Consider the following 16,802-nt stretch of genomic DNA (forward strand, 5'->3'; position numbering starts at 1 on the left):
AGTACGGTGGACTGTTCCTTTAAATTTGAAATGATTTCATTCCTTTGGCAGATAATTTTGCCAATTTCACGTATTTATTTCTAGAAAGACGCTCTTAAAGTAAGAGTTTCAAGGTTGAAATTAGTAAACATGTTTAGAAAGGGTGTTAATAGTCTAATTTTTTGTTTCACACTAATCACATAATGAGGAAATAGTTACACTTAACAGTTATTCCACGAAATGGAAGAATGTGGATAGAATAGTTTCCTATTCGGTGACACATTTTCAAGTTGAAGGTATTATTTCTTTTCTCACTTCGAATCAAACGCACATCTGTTTTCCTTACACTGTGCACAGAGTCATTTCAGGTGTGTCGTGTGTTGCAGGTGGCAGGAGGAGCTGTCTAGACGAGAGCAGATGGAAACGATGCTGGAGTCACTGCATGAGGTGAGCTCACCTTCACACACACACACGTATACACTCTCGAAACCATATTAATTGTGTCCTTCAGACAGATGTTTCAATACCATTAATAATAACAAGCAAAAACACAGTCTTAACAAACCTAACAGGCCTCGTTAAACTATTACATATCCTATAATGAGAAGGTACATTGATCGAACCATCACATGAGAGATTACACAACACTTGAAAGTCTAATAAGCCAATTTCATTTGCCGCCGATTTCATTTGCCACAGATTTCGTTTAGCTTTTGTGTGTTTTCTTTTAAATATCCATATATCATCACCTAATACTTGAGCCTGATACTCATGCACAGTGATGCTAAACCATATTCTGAGGAAGAAAGAGATTTTTGTCGATAGCGGTGCATTATATAGTGTAAGAAACCACAAATCTGAGATTTTTTCTTTTTTTTTTTCTTAACGAACTTGTAGTTCAAATGTGAAACAAAAGAATGTCCAAAAGTCTTGACTGACTAAATACAATTTGAGGAAAACAAGAAAGTACTGTGGGCGGCACGGTGGTGTAGTGGTTAGCGCTGTCGCCTCACAGCAAGAAGGTCCGGGTTCGAGCCCCGTGGCCGGCGAGGGCCTTTCTGTGCGGAGTTTGCATGTTCTCCCCGTGTCCGCGTGGGTTTCCTCCGGGTGCTCCGGTTTCCCCCACAGTCCAAAGACATGCAGGTTAGGTTAACTGGTGACTCTAAATTGACCGTAGGTGTGAACGTGAGTGTGAATGGTTGTCTGTGTCTATGTGTCAGCCCTGTGATGACCTGGCGACTTGTCCAGGGTGTACCCCGCCTTTCGCCCGTAGTCAGCTGGGATAGGCTCCAGCTTGCCTGCGACCCTGTAGAACAGGATAAAGCGGCTAGAGATGATGAGATGAGAAGAAAGTACTGTAGTAGTACCACTACTTCTGGGATGCAATCAGTCAAACTAAGACTGTCTTAAAAAAACTCAATCAAATATCATAACATGAGTTGCTCAGCCAAAATCAGTCTAAGCACAAACCATGCAGGATTTTTCTCTCAGTTCCAAAGCCATAGTTATATGCAGAAGCAGGTTGACAAAATGTCCTTACTAGAGGAAGCCATTGCCTAATGGTAAGCGAAACAGCTTTGGGACCAAAAGGTTGCTGGTTCAATTCCCAGGATCAGCAGGAATGTCTGAAGTGACCTTGAGCAAGGCACCTAACCCCCAACTGTTCCCCAAGATGCACTGGGTATGTTGTACTCTGCTCTAGCTAAACACGTCAAATGTAACAATAAATTGTGATACAAATTTATGACGATTCGAATCGATGAAATAAAAAGTATATCATGGTTATTATCAAACTGTGTAATCTCTTAAGTTTTTTCCTAGCTATAATTTTATTGTTTAAACAGCAGAGGCTGCAATAACATACTATAGAGGGAACACATGTGACTTCACCCAAGGTGGAAGTAACACAGCTCTAATGCCACGAAAATACAAAAAAACAGACCTAAAATGGGAAAGAGCTGTTTTGCGATTGACAAATAGACAAACAGATCTAACAAGAAATCTGAGCTCTCTTTTTACAGACTGCCTAAAGCTGAAGAAAACAGAAGAAATGGAGGTGGTAAAATGTTCATGAAAGTTTATTAAAGGAGAACTGAAGGCAAATTTTTGATTATCAAAATTCTATTTATCTCATTTTATTAAATATCGGAATGCATTTTTGATCGCTATTTTGTCACTGCTATAGCAAGGTATGCGTGTTTGAAATATGCTCTGTAATATATCAGTCCATATATCAAAGCAATGGCCGTAAACAAGATTCGTTGAGACCTGTCCGAGACATCGTAGGACGGAAGTAAAACGTACAGCGGAAATCAAAGTGACCAACATCTGGCAACGTCGTCAAAAGACGCGCGCGCCCTCTTTCGAATGCTGATGGAATCAAGCCGGAAGTTGTGTTTGTTTTGATAGCAATCAGGAAAGTTTGAAAAAAGTAGGCAGTAATCGTCATTTAAACTCGTTTTTGTGCAATATTTCGTTTGGAAAACAGTTTTCAAAATGGCGGCGCTGACACCTGGCTGACACTTCACGTTTCGAAGTCTCGCACAAGTCTCGTGAAGATCGCGCGGATAAGCGACGCCTGCCGTGGACCAAACGAACTAAATTCAACACGGCTAAAAACCGAATAGGCCGATAAGTATAATATTTAATTGCGATTAGTTGCCAATACGAGTCACGGTATAAGGTTACTAAAACCGAAAATGTAACTGAATAACACGTTAATTAAGAAATAAAGCAAGTTTAAAAATGACTTCAGTTCTCCTTTAAGAAACGGCCTATTTGGTTTTCATTTGAAGCTTTTTCATTTTTAATAAAAGGAATATTTTAGTTAATAGGCTATTATATTTTACTCCAACTTTGCAAAATGTGGGTAAATAATTATTGTTGGTGACTAAGAAAATGAAACAAACATTTACTTATTTATAGGTATATTTCCTTCCTGAGTTGATAAAGAATAGGAAAATAAATGTTGCTTCTTTTTTTTTTTTTTGGTAATAAAATTTCCTTCATGTAATTTTTTTCAAAAATATTCTGGGAAAACTGAATCGTGAACCCAATATCGTGAATCGAATCAAATCAGAAATTGATTGAATGCCTAGTCTTTACTCAAGGCTACGGGTAAGACCTCTCTCTAGCGTGAACCATTAAGACCCAATGCCTGCTTCTCTGACCTGACTGGAAATCAATAGACAACTGTATATCTTTTTGTACTAGATCACAGCTCAGCAAAAAAGCATGAACAGACCATTCCCACGAGGGCCTCATGTTCCATATAACCTTTAACATTTTGTTCGGAGCTACATGGGCTCACACATGAACCTTCATCGTCTCCTCTGGGCAAGTTACTGAACATATATCTCAGGTCCAGCACAGATGTGGGAAAAGTAAGACATTTCAAAGAAAATTTTATCATTCTGTTATCAAAATCAATACACTCGGGTTTTCAATTATTTAATCAATAATATAGACATTTTCTGCATGATTACAGCCTCGCAAAAGCACACCATATTTAATGCCTTTTCTCAAAATACAAGCTTTAAAGAGGCACTGCACACTTAAATGTGTTTTTTGAGCTGTAAAATAAATTATATGACTGTTCTCTGATAAAACAACCGACTAGTGGCCTAGTGGTAGCGTGTCTGCCTCTCGATCGGGAGATCGTGAGTTCTATTCACGGTCGGGTCATACCAAAGACCATCATAAAAATGGTACCATCTGGCAAGGCACGCTGCAATACAGATGTGCATGGGGAGTTAAAGTCTCGTGGTTACCAGAGGACTAGCCCCCCACTGTAACCCTAGCTATGTAATAGGCGAGAGGCTGAGGGCTACGGAAACGGAGATCGGCGCCGCCCGATGCGCCACCATTCAGAGTTGGCCTGGTTAGTACTTGAGTGGGAGACTGCCTAGGAATACCAGGTACTGAAAGGTGTGGGAAGGACTTTAACTTTAACTTAACTCTCTGATAAAACACAAAAATGCTAGTATTAATATTGACAAAATTACCATTTTTTATACAATCCCAATTCCAAAAAAGTTGGGACACTGTGTGTAAAACATAAAAACAAGAATGTGAAGATTTGCAAATCATGGAAACCCTATATTTAATTGAAAATAGTACAGAGACAACATATCAGATGTTGAAACTGAGAAATTTTAGTGTTTTTTGAAAAATATACGCTCATTTTGAATTTGATGTCAGCAACACGTTTCAAAAAGTTGAGGCAGGGGCAACAAAACACTGAAAAAGTTGTCAGACTAAAAAGAAAACTAATTAGGTTAATTGGCAGCAGGTCAGTAGCATGATTGGGTATAAAAGGAGCATCCCAGAGAGGCGGAGTCTTTCAGAAGTAAAGATGGGGCGGGGTTCACCGCTCTGTGAAAGACTGCTTGGGCAAACGGTGCGACAATTTAAGAATAGCATTCCTCAATGTAAAATGGCAAAGAATTTGGGGATCACATCATCTATGGTCCATAATATCATTAAAAGATTCAGAGAATCTGGAGAAATCTCTGTATGCAAGAGACAAGGCTGAAAACTGACACTGGATGCCTGTGATCTTCAGGCCCTCAGGAGACACTGCATTAAAAGCAGACACGTGTCTGTAGTGGAAATCACTGTATGGGCTCAGGAACACTTCAGAAAACCATCGTCTGTGAAAACAGTTCATTACTGCATCCACGTACGGTATGCAAGTTAAAACCAGGTATAAAAAATATCTAGAAACACCGCCACCTTCTCTGGTCCCGAGCTCTTTTATGATGGACTGAGGCAAAGTGGAAAATTGTCCCGAGGTCTGACGAATCAAAAGTAGAAATTCTTTTTAGAACTCATGGACACCACGTCCTCCAGGCTAAAGAGGAGAGGGACCATCCAGCTTGTTATCAGTGCACAGTTCAAAAGCCGGCATCTGTGATAGTTTGAGGGTGCGTTAGTGCACATGACATGGGTAGCTTGTACATCTGGAAAGGTATCATTAATGCTGAATGATATAAACACGTTTCAGAGCAATATGCTTCCATCCAGACATCTTTTTCAGGAAAGGCCTTCCTTCTTTCAGCAAGACAATGCCAAACCGCTTTCTGCACGTATTAAAACTGCATGGCTCCAGAGTAAAAGAGTCCGGGTGCTAAACTGGCCTGCCTGTAGTCCAGACCTGTCTCCCATTTAAAACATTTGGTGCATTATGAAGCACAAAATACAACAAAGGAGACCCCAAACTGTTGAGCAACTGAAATTGTATATCAGGCAAAAATGGGACAACATTTCTCTTTCAAAACTACAGCAGTCGATCTCCACAGTTCCCAGACATTTACAGAATGTTGTTAAAAGTAGAGCTGATGCAACACAGTGGTAAACATGACCCTGTCCCAATTTTTCTGAAGCATGTTGCTGACATCAGATTCAAAATGAGCATATATTTTTCAAAAAACAATAAAATTCCTCAGTTTCAACATTTGATATGTTGCCTTTGTACTATTTTCAATGAAATATATGGTTTCCATGATTTGGAAATTATCGCATTATGTGTTTATTTATGTTTTACACAGTGTCCCAACTTTTTTGGAATTGGGGTTGTAAAAATAAAAAAAATCATCATTTTATGGGTTAAAAATAGCTCAAAATGCCATCTACTGGTTTAAATGATCCTGAAACTTGCAAGGCCGATGTTGACGTAGAGTCGCCCATTTGGTACTTCTCTACATCATGAACTTTTTATGTTAATAAAAGGAACGTTGACGCCCTCTGTTCAGATGTGGGCGGCCACCACCCCCAGACACCCCGCCCATCAGTGGGAGTCTGTGAAATTGTGCTCGTTTTTAAATATTTGCTCGTCCTTGCTTAGGATGCTCTCTTTTCCTCTATATTTGAACCTGAAACCTTCAAGGATTTGTGTTATATAAGAGGTGTGTGTGTGTGTTTGCAGAGCGCTCAGGAGTCAGAGGCCATTCAGGAAGAACTGAGGAATAAAGTGGAGAGGTTAAAGGCTGAGCTGGTGGTCTTCAAAAGCCTCATGAGTGATGTAAGTGAGTTATCGTAGATCTCTTAGTGCCTTTGCTGTATAAACCAGTATGGCACGGCTTGATGGATTAACCACGATCCAGCGTTTTGTCATTATTTCTACTGTTAATTGTGCCATACATTATCTAAGTGCTGGATTTGGGGTCACTTCTTACCCAGGTCTCATATTATTCAAGCTGGACCATGGAGGTGGAGCTTAAACTAGGGCAGAACCCTGATTGGTTAAATGCCCTAATTACATAACAGTCCTGATAAGGTCTCTGGCTGGAACCAGAACTGCATAGTGATCTTCAGTGGTAGGGTAGATTGTCTGCCAAAAAGCCCCCCCGAGGTCCTTTTGTGGCAGGGTTAGGAGATAATTATAGAATTATAATAGAATATGTTTTAAGATGAAGAGTCATTTACATACAAGAATGCGCTTCTTGTTATTGATGTTTAGCTTGATTACATTTCCTAAGAGCCTCAAATCATGCAATGTTCCAAATGACTTCCATCAGATGCAGGCTTTCGTCTAAACCGGGGAACAGGGGCGCTGCGCCCTCTTACTCTCGGCGTGCGCCCCCTTACCGAAATGCCGATTGAACCCCAAGTCACGTATGCTACTGCACAACATGCAGTCTTTCTCAAAACGATTTTTTCTCCGTGAAAACATCCCAGCAACACCACGTGACAATGTGTTTGATCATCAAATACGTTATAATGAATCCAAAAATATTCCAATCATATTCCAATCATGTGCAAAAACAATCCGAATTGGCGTTTTCCAGACTGAAGCGCCATGGTGTTTACTTGTCGCGGCTGCTCTCGCGAGATTTGACATGGGTTACATACAAGGTCAGCTGACTTGTAGAGCGAGATTTCTCGAGACTGAATGACCTTTCACCCACCGGCGCGGGAGCTTTTGACAGAAGTTACAATTTCCCTCTCAGATAGCCTCCGAATGTCCCATTGTAGCCTCAATTTTTCAAAGGCTTCGCACAGCGGGGAGGACAACCAGCACCCCCCCGTCGCTTTGCTCCCTCGCCATGGTGAGCGCCCTCATACTAAATTTTTCTAGAAAAAACCCTGAGATGTAAAGCCTCGGTCACAACCGGATGTACGATTTTTTGGCCGTGCGATTTTTGGCGTTTCCCAAATCGTTGCGTTTTTTTTGTTCGTGGAGAAAGATGCACGTTGGCCGTAACGTGGCGCCTCAGTCTGGAAAACGCCAATTCGGATTGTTTTTGCACCGTCTGGCGGTGTATCTACTATGATTGGAATATTTTTGGATTAATTATAACGTATTTGATGATCAAACACATTGCAACGTCTTGCAACCTGAAAAAAACGTAAGCACCCGTAGAGTTTGTTTGACATGACAAAGAACCTCTGCGGCCAGTCTACGGCTCAAAAATCAGCACATCACACGCGCGCCCTCCGTGCGTTTCACGCGCGCCCTCCGTGCGTTTCTTGCACGTAGACCGGCTGTAGGAGCACGTACGGCCGGTTGTGACCGAGGCTTAAGATCGTGCAGTTGGAATCCTTCCTAGTGCACTGCATTTACAGTAGAATACAATTCAGAGACTCGGTCATAAAAATGGCAAGACTCAAACCTCTTTGTAGTTTTACTTATTAAAGTAGCCTACAGGCATCCTTGCCCTTACCCTGACCCACATAATTTAACATCCATGATTTTTCTTTTCATTGTGTTTTTTTTTTTTAAATATGATTTGTCTCCAAGTATTTTAGTCATCTTATGCAAAAGCAAGATAATAAACCGGGTGCATTCATATCACTTCATATCAGACGTCTGTAGTCATAACACAGTATGATCCCGTCTTGTGATAGGGATGATGCAGAGACAACCTTATTTGTACTTTTCCCTCCAGCTCTGTTAATGTGAGAACGCAGCGAATGCATTGGACCAGCAGTGGCTCGGGAAGGTCCGATCTCTTACCTCACATTACACAGACATGATCTCAAGCCTTATACACCGCAAGCTTGCTGTAATACATCATCGCTGACCTGATTAGTGAGGAACGAGTAAACAGTTTATTGAGGTGCTGTCTGGATTTGTCTTGTGTTGTTTAGTTTTGTCACACAATGACTCATTATGGCAGCTCAGAAAATTAGGTCATGGTTTTAAGACGGCTTTAAGATGTCTAGAGTAAAATAGCTTCAGTTGCCTCGTTTGCTTCATTACAATTTGTTGGCGTTCCAATAACTGTGATGCATGTGTAAAGAAGATAATTTTTAAACATTTTTTAGAATAAAAATACTTTAAAATCTAACAACAGGGTTAGATTTCTTTCATATTTTTAATCAGCGATCAAGCTACGTAATTAAGAGCAGCCATTTTATCATAACTTTTTCACCCATCTTTACCAAGGGTGCCAATAATTTTGATGTTCTGGACTGTACATAGTGGCCTAGACACATGTATGATAGCTTGTGGACCTAGAAAGCACATGCATAGTGGCTTATACAGATTAGATATTTGATTACACAAATACATTTAACAGTTATTCCACAAAATCCAGTCGTATATGAGCTGATGGCGGCTATAATCCATGTACGACAAGATTGAGTGGAATAACTGTTTTATTCGATCCATATTCACTGGGTTTTGAGAAACGGAGCATTTTTAGTTTTATTTTTTTTAGCAAATTCGATAAATAAAAACTTGATACGGGCGGCACAGTGGTGTAGTGGTTAGCACTGTCGCCTCACAGCACTACAGTAGCTCGATTTGGATGTGCATGTAAACGTACTGTGTGTTAGCCCTGTGATAGATTGGTGACCTGCTTAGGGTGTACCCCACCTTTCACCCCAAGTCAGCTGTGATTGGCTCCAGATCACCGATAAGCGCAATAGATAATGGATGGACGGATGGATGGTGTATTATACACATAAATAGTGAACTATACACATGCATAGTGTCTTATACACATTGTAAGTGGTTTGTTCAGGTATATCGGCACTTAAACATAAGCAAGTACAGTACCCTTCACAGTTATTGGCAACCCTTGTAAAGATTAGTAAAAAGGGTTTAAAAAAATCCACCTTTTGGTGAAGTTGCTTCATCTCACACTGAAAAAATGAGAAAAATCCAACCTTAAATTGAAATAAATTTATTCAGAGAAAAACAAATCCCTCCTCGTGCAAATAATCTTCAACCAAAATAGATGGCTACTGTTCCTGGAAGCCACTGTATATAGAGGCTTATACAAGCATAAAGAGCGCATATATATAAAGGATATTACACGGTGGCGCGAAGATATGAAGTTTATCTTCGAGTGGTGAATGTATATTTCAGGAGTGAGTGAAGTGAACAAGTGAAATATTTTTCAACATGATATATTTTCAACACGGGCGGCACGGTGGTGTAGTGGTTAGCGCTGTCGCCTCACAGCAAGAAGGTCCTGGGTTCGAGCCCCGTGGCCGGCGAGGGCCTTTCTGTGCGGAGTTTGCATGTTCTCCCCGTGTCCGTGTGGGTTTCCTCCGGGTGCTCCGGTTTCCCCCACAGTCCAAAGACATGCAGGTTAGGTTAACTGGTGACTCTAAATTGAGCGTAGGTGTGAATGTGAGTGTGAATGGTTGTCTGTGTCTATGTGTCAGCCCTGTGATGACCTGGCGACTTGTCCAGGGTGTACCCCGCCTTTCGCCCGTAGTCAGCTGGGATAGGCTCCAGCTTGCCTGTGACCCTGTAGAAGGATAAAGCGGCTAGAGATAATGAGATGAGATGAGATATTTTCAACACGGTATAATGTTCTTTATATTACACTACCGTTCAAAAGTTTGGGGTCACCCAGACAATTTTGTGTTTTCCATGAAAAGTCACACTTTTATTTACCACCATAAGTTGTAAAATGAATAGAAAATATAGTCGAGACATTTTTCTGGCCGTTTTGAGCATTTAATCGACCCCACAAATGTGATGCTCCAGAAACTCAATCTGCTCAAAGGAAGGTCAGTTTTATAGCTTCTCTAAAGAGCTCAACTGTTTTCAGCTGTGCTAACATGATTGTACAAGGGTTTTCTAATCATCCATTAGCCTTCTGAGGCAATGAGCAAACACATTGTACCATTAGAACACTGGAGTGAGAGTTGCTGGAAATGGGCCTCTATACACCTATGGAGATATTGCACCAAAAACCAGACATTTGCAGCTAGAATAGTCATTTACCACATTAGCAATGTATAGAGTGGATTTCTGATTAGTTTAAAGTGATCTTCATTGAAAAGAACAGAGCTTTTCTTTCAAAAATAAGGACATTTCAAAGTGACCCCAAACTTTTGAACGGTAATGTATATGGACACATCCACGAAAAAATAAAAAATACACAAGTTAATCAAAGGAATTTTAATTTTGAACCAGTTCGCCATTTTGACAACGCGCGTCTAGTCAGCAGGAAAACACTGGGAGTGACGTCATCGGAGTGAAATATCGGGAATTATTATACATACAGGACACTTTTTCATGTGCTCTGTTCCTTTCTAGCGGGTTTCATTCAGTGGGTTTGACAGCATACAGTACAATACTGTTAGCATATTGCTTATCCTACATGTGTTATGTCACTCTACCCAATGGAGAATGAGCATTGAGTATGGTTTACGATATTGCATGGTTGTCAAGACAACGTGAAGTCACACGTCGGAGACGTAAAACTTCCATGCTAGTGAGCGACTGTGACAATTTTAAACAAACATGGCCGCCAGGTTTGCGTCGGTAAATAGAGAAGCTTTTGAGAGAATTTTGAAAGAAAAAGATGTGTTGAACACCTGAAAGGGATGTATATGTATAATAATAATAATATTGGTTGGCTTTTTTTCATGGTATATCACATGGATTAAAGTTTTCCGTCGCTACGACGGATTTCCGTCAACTGGGAGCGCTAAAGGTCAATAATGAGATTGATGCAGATCCGAGGAAGAAAAAAAAAGGGGGGGTAGGCCCATAGGTCTGACACCGATGTGATTTAGAACTTCACCAAGCTGCTGTGATTGCCTGTTGTTGAACCCTTTCTTGTGCTATGTTTGAGTATATGTAAAGGAATAAGTTGTTGCGCTAGATAGGCCTAAATAAATAAATACTGTACTGCCTCCGCTACTGTCTAGTCCCGGGGAGGCTCGGCGTAGGCCACTGATGAAACTATTTGGCTGTCCTACTACTAGGCAACTAGGTTACTTGTCTACTACTAATACTAGGCCTTTTGTAGTAGTAGTAATAATGATATTTGCCTACTGAAAAGTGATCAGGTGAAAAGTTGAAGCTGCAGCAAGACCTTTGCTATTAAGCCTTTTGTAGGTTAAACAGGCTTCGGCAGACAACGTTCTGGAAAGGCTGTGTTTTTCTTTGGTTTGATTAGCCTACGATTTAATCTTTAAACATTATGGTTTCAGCAGTTCGCTTAAACATTGGAGGCTGCAGAGTCGGGCTGCAAGATTTCCCGACACTTGTTTAAGATGCCAAACTTCACAGTAAGGAGAAAATAATTCCACAGTATTTAGTGCCTCGTCAGTCTCAAAAATTAATAGTGAAGGACCAACGCGAATTAAGTCCCAAAAAAAACATCTCGTAGGCCTATATTTTACATTTTCAAAAAAGTCCGGAATTGGAAGTCGGTCAGTGGAGTGTAATGAAGTGTCTCATTCACTAAGCACAAAAGGTCGGAAAACAGTGGAGAAAACAGCGATTGCTTAAATAGGCTACTAATGGTTTACATTAGTAATTTAATGTATGTGACAAATACATTCCTTGATTAAATAGATAAAGAAGCCAATACTCCGAAGCTCAAAATTCAGGAAAGTGGCTCCGGTGTCGCAAGTGCACAAGAACAGTTATTTGAACGTTAATCTAATGAATTTGTGCGTGCGCGTGCGATTTCATGAAGAACCGGGACAATTGGCATTCGGTGAAAGATTCACACCTATGACTCATTATATTCGCGCGCGCCCTCTCGCCCACTGCTGCTTCGTTTTCCCGATTTACACGAGTGTCTGAAGATGGAGTTTTCAGAAATCTCCACTCTGCCCAGAGTTTGCGAAAGTAGCTGTTTTCAGTGACTGAAACCTCCGTGTAGGTGTGACTGAGAGGTGCAACTGAATAAATAAATATGCGTCTTTTTTAATCACTAGAGTGCGTCAAATTACTTTCGGTTTTGCCAGCATGGACGCGCTTCTTTTAAATGAAGGCACAGATGTGTCAGACATCGACAAAACGGTAAAGAATAAGTGGAGATGGGCTTGGCTAAATGAAATGGGCGATAATGGCAAGCCATTTAGTTCATGGTGCAAAAAGATGAAAATGGCAGGTGTGTGCTTTTGTGTAGTTTGCCATTAAAAAAAAGTCTATGGAAGCAATGGCAAAAAACTAGATGCCTTTGGCTTCACCGTGAAGAAGCAGAAAAAGTGAACTTTCACTTTACTTTTCTTGTTTCCTGGTTTTATGTCAATAGATTTTCTTATTTTTCTTTCTGTTCCACTCTTTTGAAAGCATGGTTCAAGTTCGACTGCACTTGCACTTTTCTCTGAACTACTGCTGTGCATTACTAAAGTATTGTTGAAATAAATTTGCACTTTGCGCTGAAAACTTGATGTTTCATCATTTATAGCCAGTAATGACAATGGTCAAGTCTTGCCTTAGCTTTAGTCATTGTTAAAATTACATAAATGTACTATAAGTAGGGGCCGAGGGGATAGTGGACAACACGGCATTTAAAATTTGACGCATCGCTGATGTGGTAGGGGCCAACGACATGGAGCTTTTTTTTTCAGTCAGATGATTTTTTTTTTTTGCTTTAATCCATGATATCAGATATATTCCATTCAGCTACTCGTCTTTGACTTGTTTAGTGTCATGCTAGCTGAATGGAATATATCTGATATGCCAGCCAATATTATTTAAACATGTCACTCAGATCTATGATGTATTTCATATAAAAAATGAGTTTTTCAACACCAGAAGATAAACTTCATATCTTCAAGCTAACATGTGATTTTCTTTTTATTGTATTGACACATTCACAAACAAAAAGTACCCAAATTTATCAAAACAATTCCTCAATTTCCTCACAAGTGAGGATATTGAAAAATATGTTACTTGACATCCCGGATGTAGCTTGTACGAAAAATACAAATGGCGTATTTCCCGGTAAAACACTATATTATTAAATGTATTGTTCAGGATTGTCAATGATTTTCTAATACGTTTTCCCTGACCTTCACTGTGAAGGTTGGCTGGTGTCCTGCTTCTTGCTCTAGTGCTGCAGCAAACAAGAGAAACTTCCCAAATCTGAAAGTAAGGAATAATTTAACATGTAATGTCTGTTCTCCAAGACTAACTCGCCTGGTGTGGCAATCATTACGACTGATCCGTGTTGAGGCTTTGACAGGGTGAAAGCAAAAGCTAATTGCAGTATGACTTGGCGTTGTCATGTAGCATGGCATGAAATTATTTAACACAGAAATGTACAGAGGTGGACAAAGTACCCAGCTTCATTACTTAAGTCAGAGTACGGATCCCACTGGTCAAATGTTACTCCGATACAAGTGAAAGTTGCACAGTCAAATTTTTACTTAAGTTAAAGTACTGAAGTGCTTGCTTAAGTATTAAAGTACATTTTCTGTCAGTGCATCGTTGTATTATTGCCACAACACTTTCAAAACCTAACGCCGTTACCAAAGACAGAAATGCTAATTCACAAAATGAACGCATGCTGTGCATCATGGTGGTTTAACGTTAAGCTAGCTAGTCAGTGAAGCTCCACCCGACATGCTCGCAAACTCTTTTCAAACTTGAATCATATTGGGTAGCTAACGCTACTAGAAAAGAAAGATTTCTACATTCTGTTTATATGGTGAGATGATGCTGAAACATATTTCTGAAAGGACTTCAGATAAGTTAACGTTATTCATGTTAGCGTAACTCTGTTTTTACATGCTAACTGTGTCCAAGTTAACTAGCTATGTGTTAACATTAGCCGTGGACAAGGCGACAGCAACTTGGCAGACAAATCCATAGAAAGTCATTTGCCTAACCAGACTGCATAGCTACGTTTGCAATGTTATCGCTAGCTCTAAAAGCACAAACAACTTCGTTGCAAGCTTTCTCTTGGAACAAAACATTTATATACCTCAAGATGCTTCTGCAGGTTGGATGGTGAGTTTTCGTAGGCCGTGATGTGGTTCATTTTCGGCAAACAAAGCAAACATTTAACCTCCTAAGGCCCAAGCTGTTTTTTTACATGCATTTTTTATTTCTCTTTGCTATTTGGGCTTATTAGAACCTGATTAGAATAAAAACTAAGCATCATCTTTTGATAAGATGTACTTTTAGAGAAAAAGTATGTCCACATATGTGGATTCTTGTTCCGAATTTCCATAAAGTGCTGTCCACGCATGTGACCGCTAAGCCCTAGGAGGTTAAAACGAAACGAATTTTTAATCTCATCTCATCTCATTATCTGTAGCCGCTTTATCCTGTTCTACAGGGTCGCAGGCAAGCTGGAGCCTATCCCAGCTGACTACGGGCGAAAGGCGGGGTACACCCTGGACAAGTCGCCAGGTCATCACAGGGCTGACACATAGACACAGACAACCATTCACACTCACATTCACACCTACGGTCAATTTAGAGTCACCAGTTAACCTAACCTGCATGTCTTTGGACTGTGGGGGAAACCGGAGCACCCGGAGGAAACCCACGCGGACACGGGGAGAACATGCAAACTCCGCACAGAAAGGCCCTCGCCGGCCACGGGGCTCGAACCCGGACCTTCTTGCTGTGAGGCGACAGTGCTAACCACTACACCACCGTGCCGCCCCGAATCTTTAATCCTTTCAGAAAACAGAAACATGGGTTCTAGGTATAGCCATGAGCGTGCGCATTCTCCAGAAGAACCGCCTCCTTCCATTCGCGTTCAAATAACGCTGCTGAGAAATCATTAAATTTGGTTTTGTACAGTCTATGGACGTGATGTGACCCTAGTGATTACTGATCGGCTGTCTCAGTGTCACCTGTGAAAAAACCAATCATGTTTTAGAGAAGAAAAGAAAAAAAAGTCCACTTTCAAAACCGCTTCATAGTAACGAGGACCTTGACAGAAATGTAGTGGAGTGAAAAATACGATATTTGCTTTTCAAATGTAGTGAAGTTAAAGTCATAAGTTAAAAAAAATAATAATACTCAAGTAAAGTACAGATACTCAAAAAGTGTACTTAAGTACAGTACTCAAGTAAATGGACTTCGTTACTGTCCACCTCTGGAAATGTAACACTAACTTGTAAATAAAATGAACTTGTTTTGAGCTTTAAACATGTAGTTTTGTCAGGAAAGGTTACAAGAACAGTCTGGCTGCATATTAAATGGACACAATTTTCAGCTCAACCAGAATGCTTCTTTAATTTTATACGAGAGCTCATATTGCGAGCATAGCAGGGCGATAAGTAATGAGTAATACACTTGGGAGCGAGGGGTGTGGTTATAGGAAAATAATCAATGACCGGGAACCGCATGTGCAGGTCGGGTTATGGTTCAGACATGCCGTTTGCACAATGCTAGCCTGGTAGCAGTAACTCCTGTACAAACCTGAAGACAGGAACTTGTCATCAGTAGTTCATCGTGTACTGGCTGATGAACTATCTGGAGTAATGGGAACGTTGTGTACATTTTATTTTATATTTATATATTTTTTCTGGACTCTTCCTTTAATGAATGGATTCTCGCATGAAGTGAAACGTCACACGTTTTCTTTAACCATTTCTCGTCTGCAAGCCTTGCACAACTAAAAAAAAAAAAATTAACATTCATACTGCACTAGAGGCCAGCTGTTCGGAATGGTTATAGTTTCGACATATGATGCTGCATCTTTCCTCTGTTTATCCAACGCAGTATGCTTGGACCAGTGATATAAGCTGTACAGTAATGTTTAGAAGCACCTTTTAAAGGTCTGATGACACGAACATGACTCTATGCAATTTCTTAAATAAACTATACAACATGGCAAACATGTTAGATTTCTGTTATAATTACGTGAAAAGAAGCTGTTGTTACGCAAATATCCAACTTTTAATTGCACAGCGCAAGAAAACCGGGTCCGTGGCTCGCGGCCATGTTGTGACGTCAGCGGAAGAACACGCTGCGGTTCACTGGCTGTTCTACTCTGGTTCTACTCAATGGAAATGGCGCATGAAAACGCCGGTGAACTCTCTAGTGCTAGCTCTTCCTCTTCTGGGAGTCTAGAATTGTGTTGATCTCTTCCGAATAGAATCTATGATAGCCTACCCTCTTTACCCTTTGCCTCTCGTTGCTAGGCGGCAGTTACATGAAAGCCGCAAGCTTTCACAAGCAAATACATGACTGATATCACGCCGACTTTATGATCACATTTATGATTATCATGTAGAATCTATAGCTCTACGTACCTTTATCTTATGTCGTTTCACAACACATGTCCTGACAGGAGGACTGTCTTTGGATCCGGCATAGCTACTAGTAGACCCCCTCCGGAATACTGGCAGTGTTGCCAGATTGGGAGGGTTCCCGCCCAGTTGGGTGGTTTCAAGTGCATTTTGGTGGGTTTTGAACATATTTTGGGCTGGAAAACTTCAGCAGTATCTGGCAAAACCCACCAAAAAATGCACTTGAAACCGCCCAACTGGGCGGGAAACCTCCCAATCTGGCAACACTGTGTAGGCACTGCTGATGGTAGTAACACACGTTTGTGCTGAACTGAACACCCAAGAGATTCTTTTAAGCTGGGAAGGGTGTCAAAACAATCCAAATCGAAGTGTTCAGAGCACAGGACGGATGTTGGTGAGGG

At 40.7% G+C, this 16,802-nt stretch overlaps 1 protein-coding gene across 1 annotated transcript in view; it reads left to right on the forward strand.

Moving 5' to 3' along the window:
• Positions 1–16,802, forward strand: part of iffo2b (intermediate filament family orphan 2b) — a 126,999-nt gene that overhangs the window by 84,605 nt on the left and 25,592 nt on the right. The window contains exons 2-3 of the mRNA XM_060909993.1: positions 366–426; positions 5,906–6,001. Coding sequence (XP_060765976.1) covers positions 366–426; positions 5,906–6,001 — 157 coding nt within the window. The remainder of the gene's footprint in view (positions 1–365; positions 427–5,905; positions 6,002–16,802) is intronic.

The sequence above is a fragment of the Neoarius graeffei genome, chromosome 26 (genome assembly GCF_027579695.1).
Source record: "Neoarius graeffei isolate fNeoGra1 chromosome 26, fNeoGra1.pri, whole genome shotgun sequence".
NCBI lineage: Eukaryota > Metazoa > Chordata > Actinopteri > Siluriformes > Ariidae > Neoarius > Neoarius graeffei.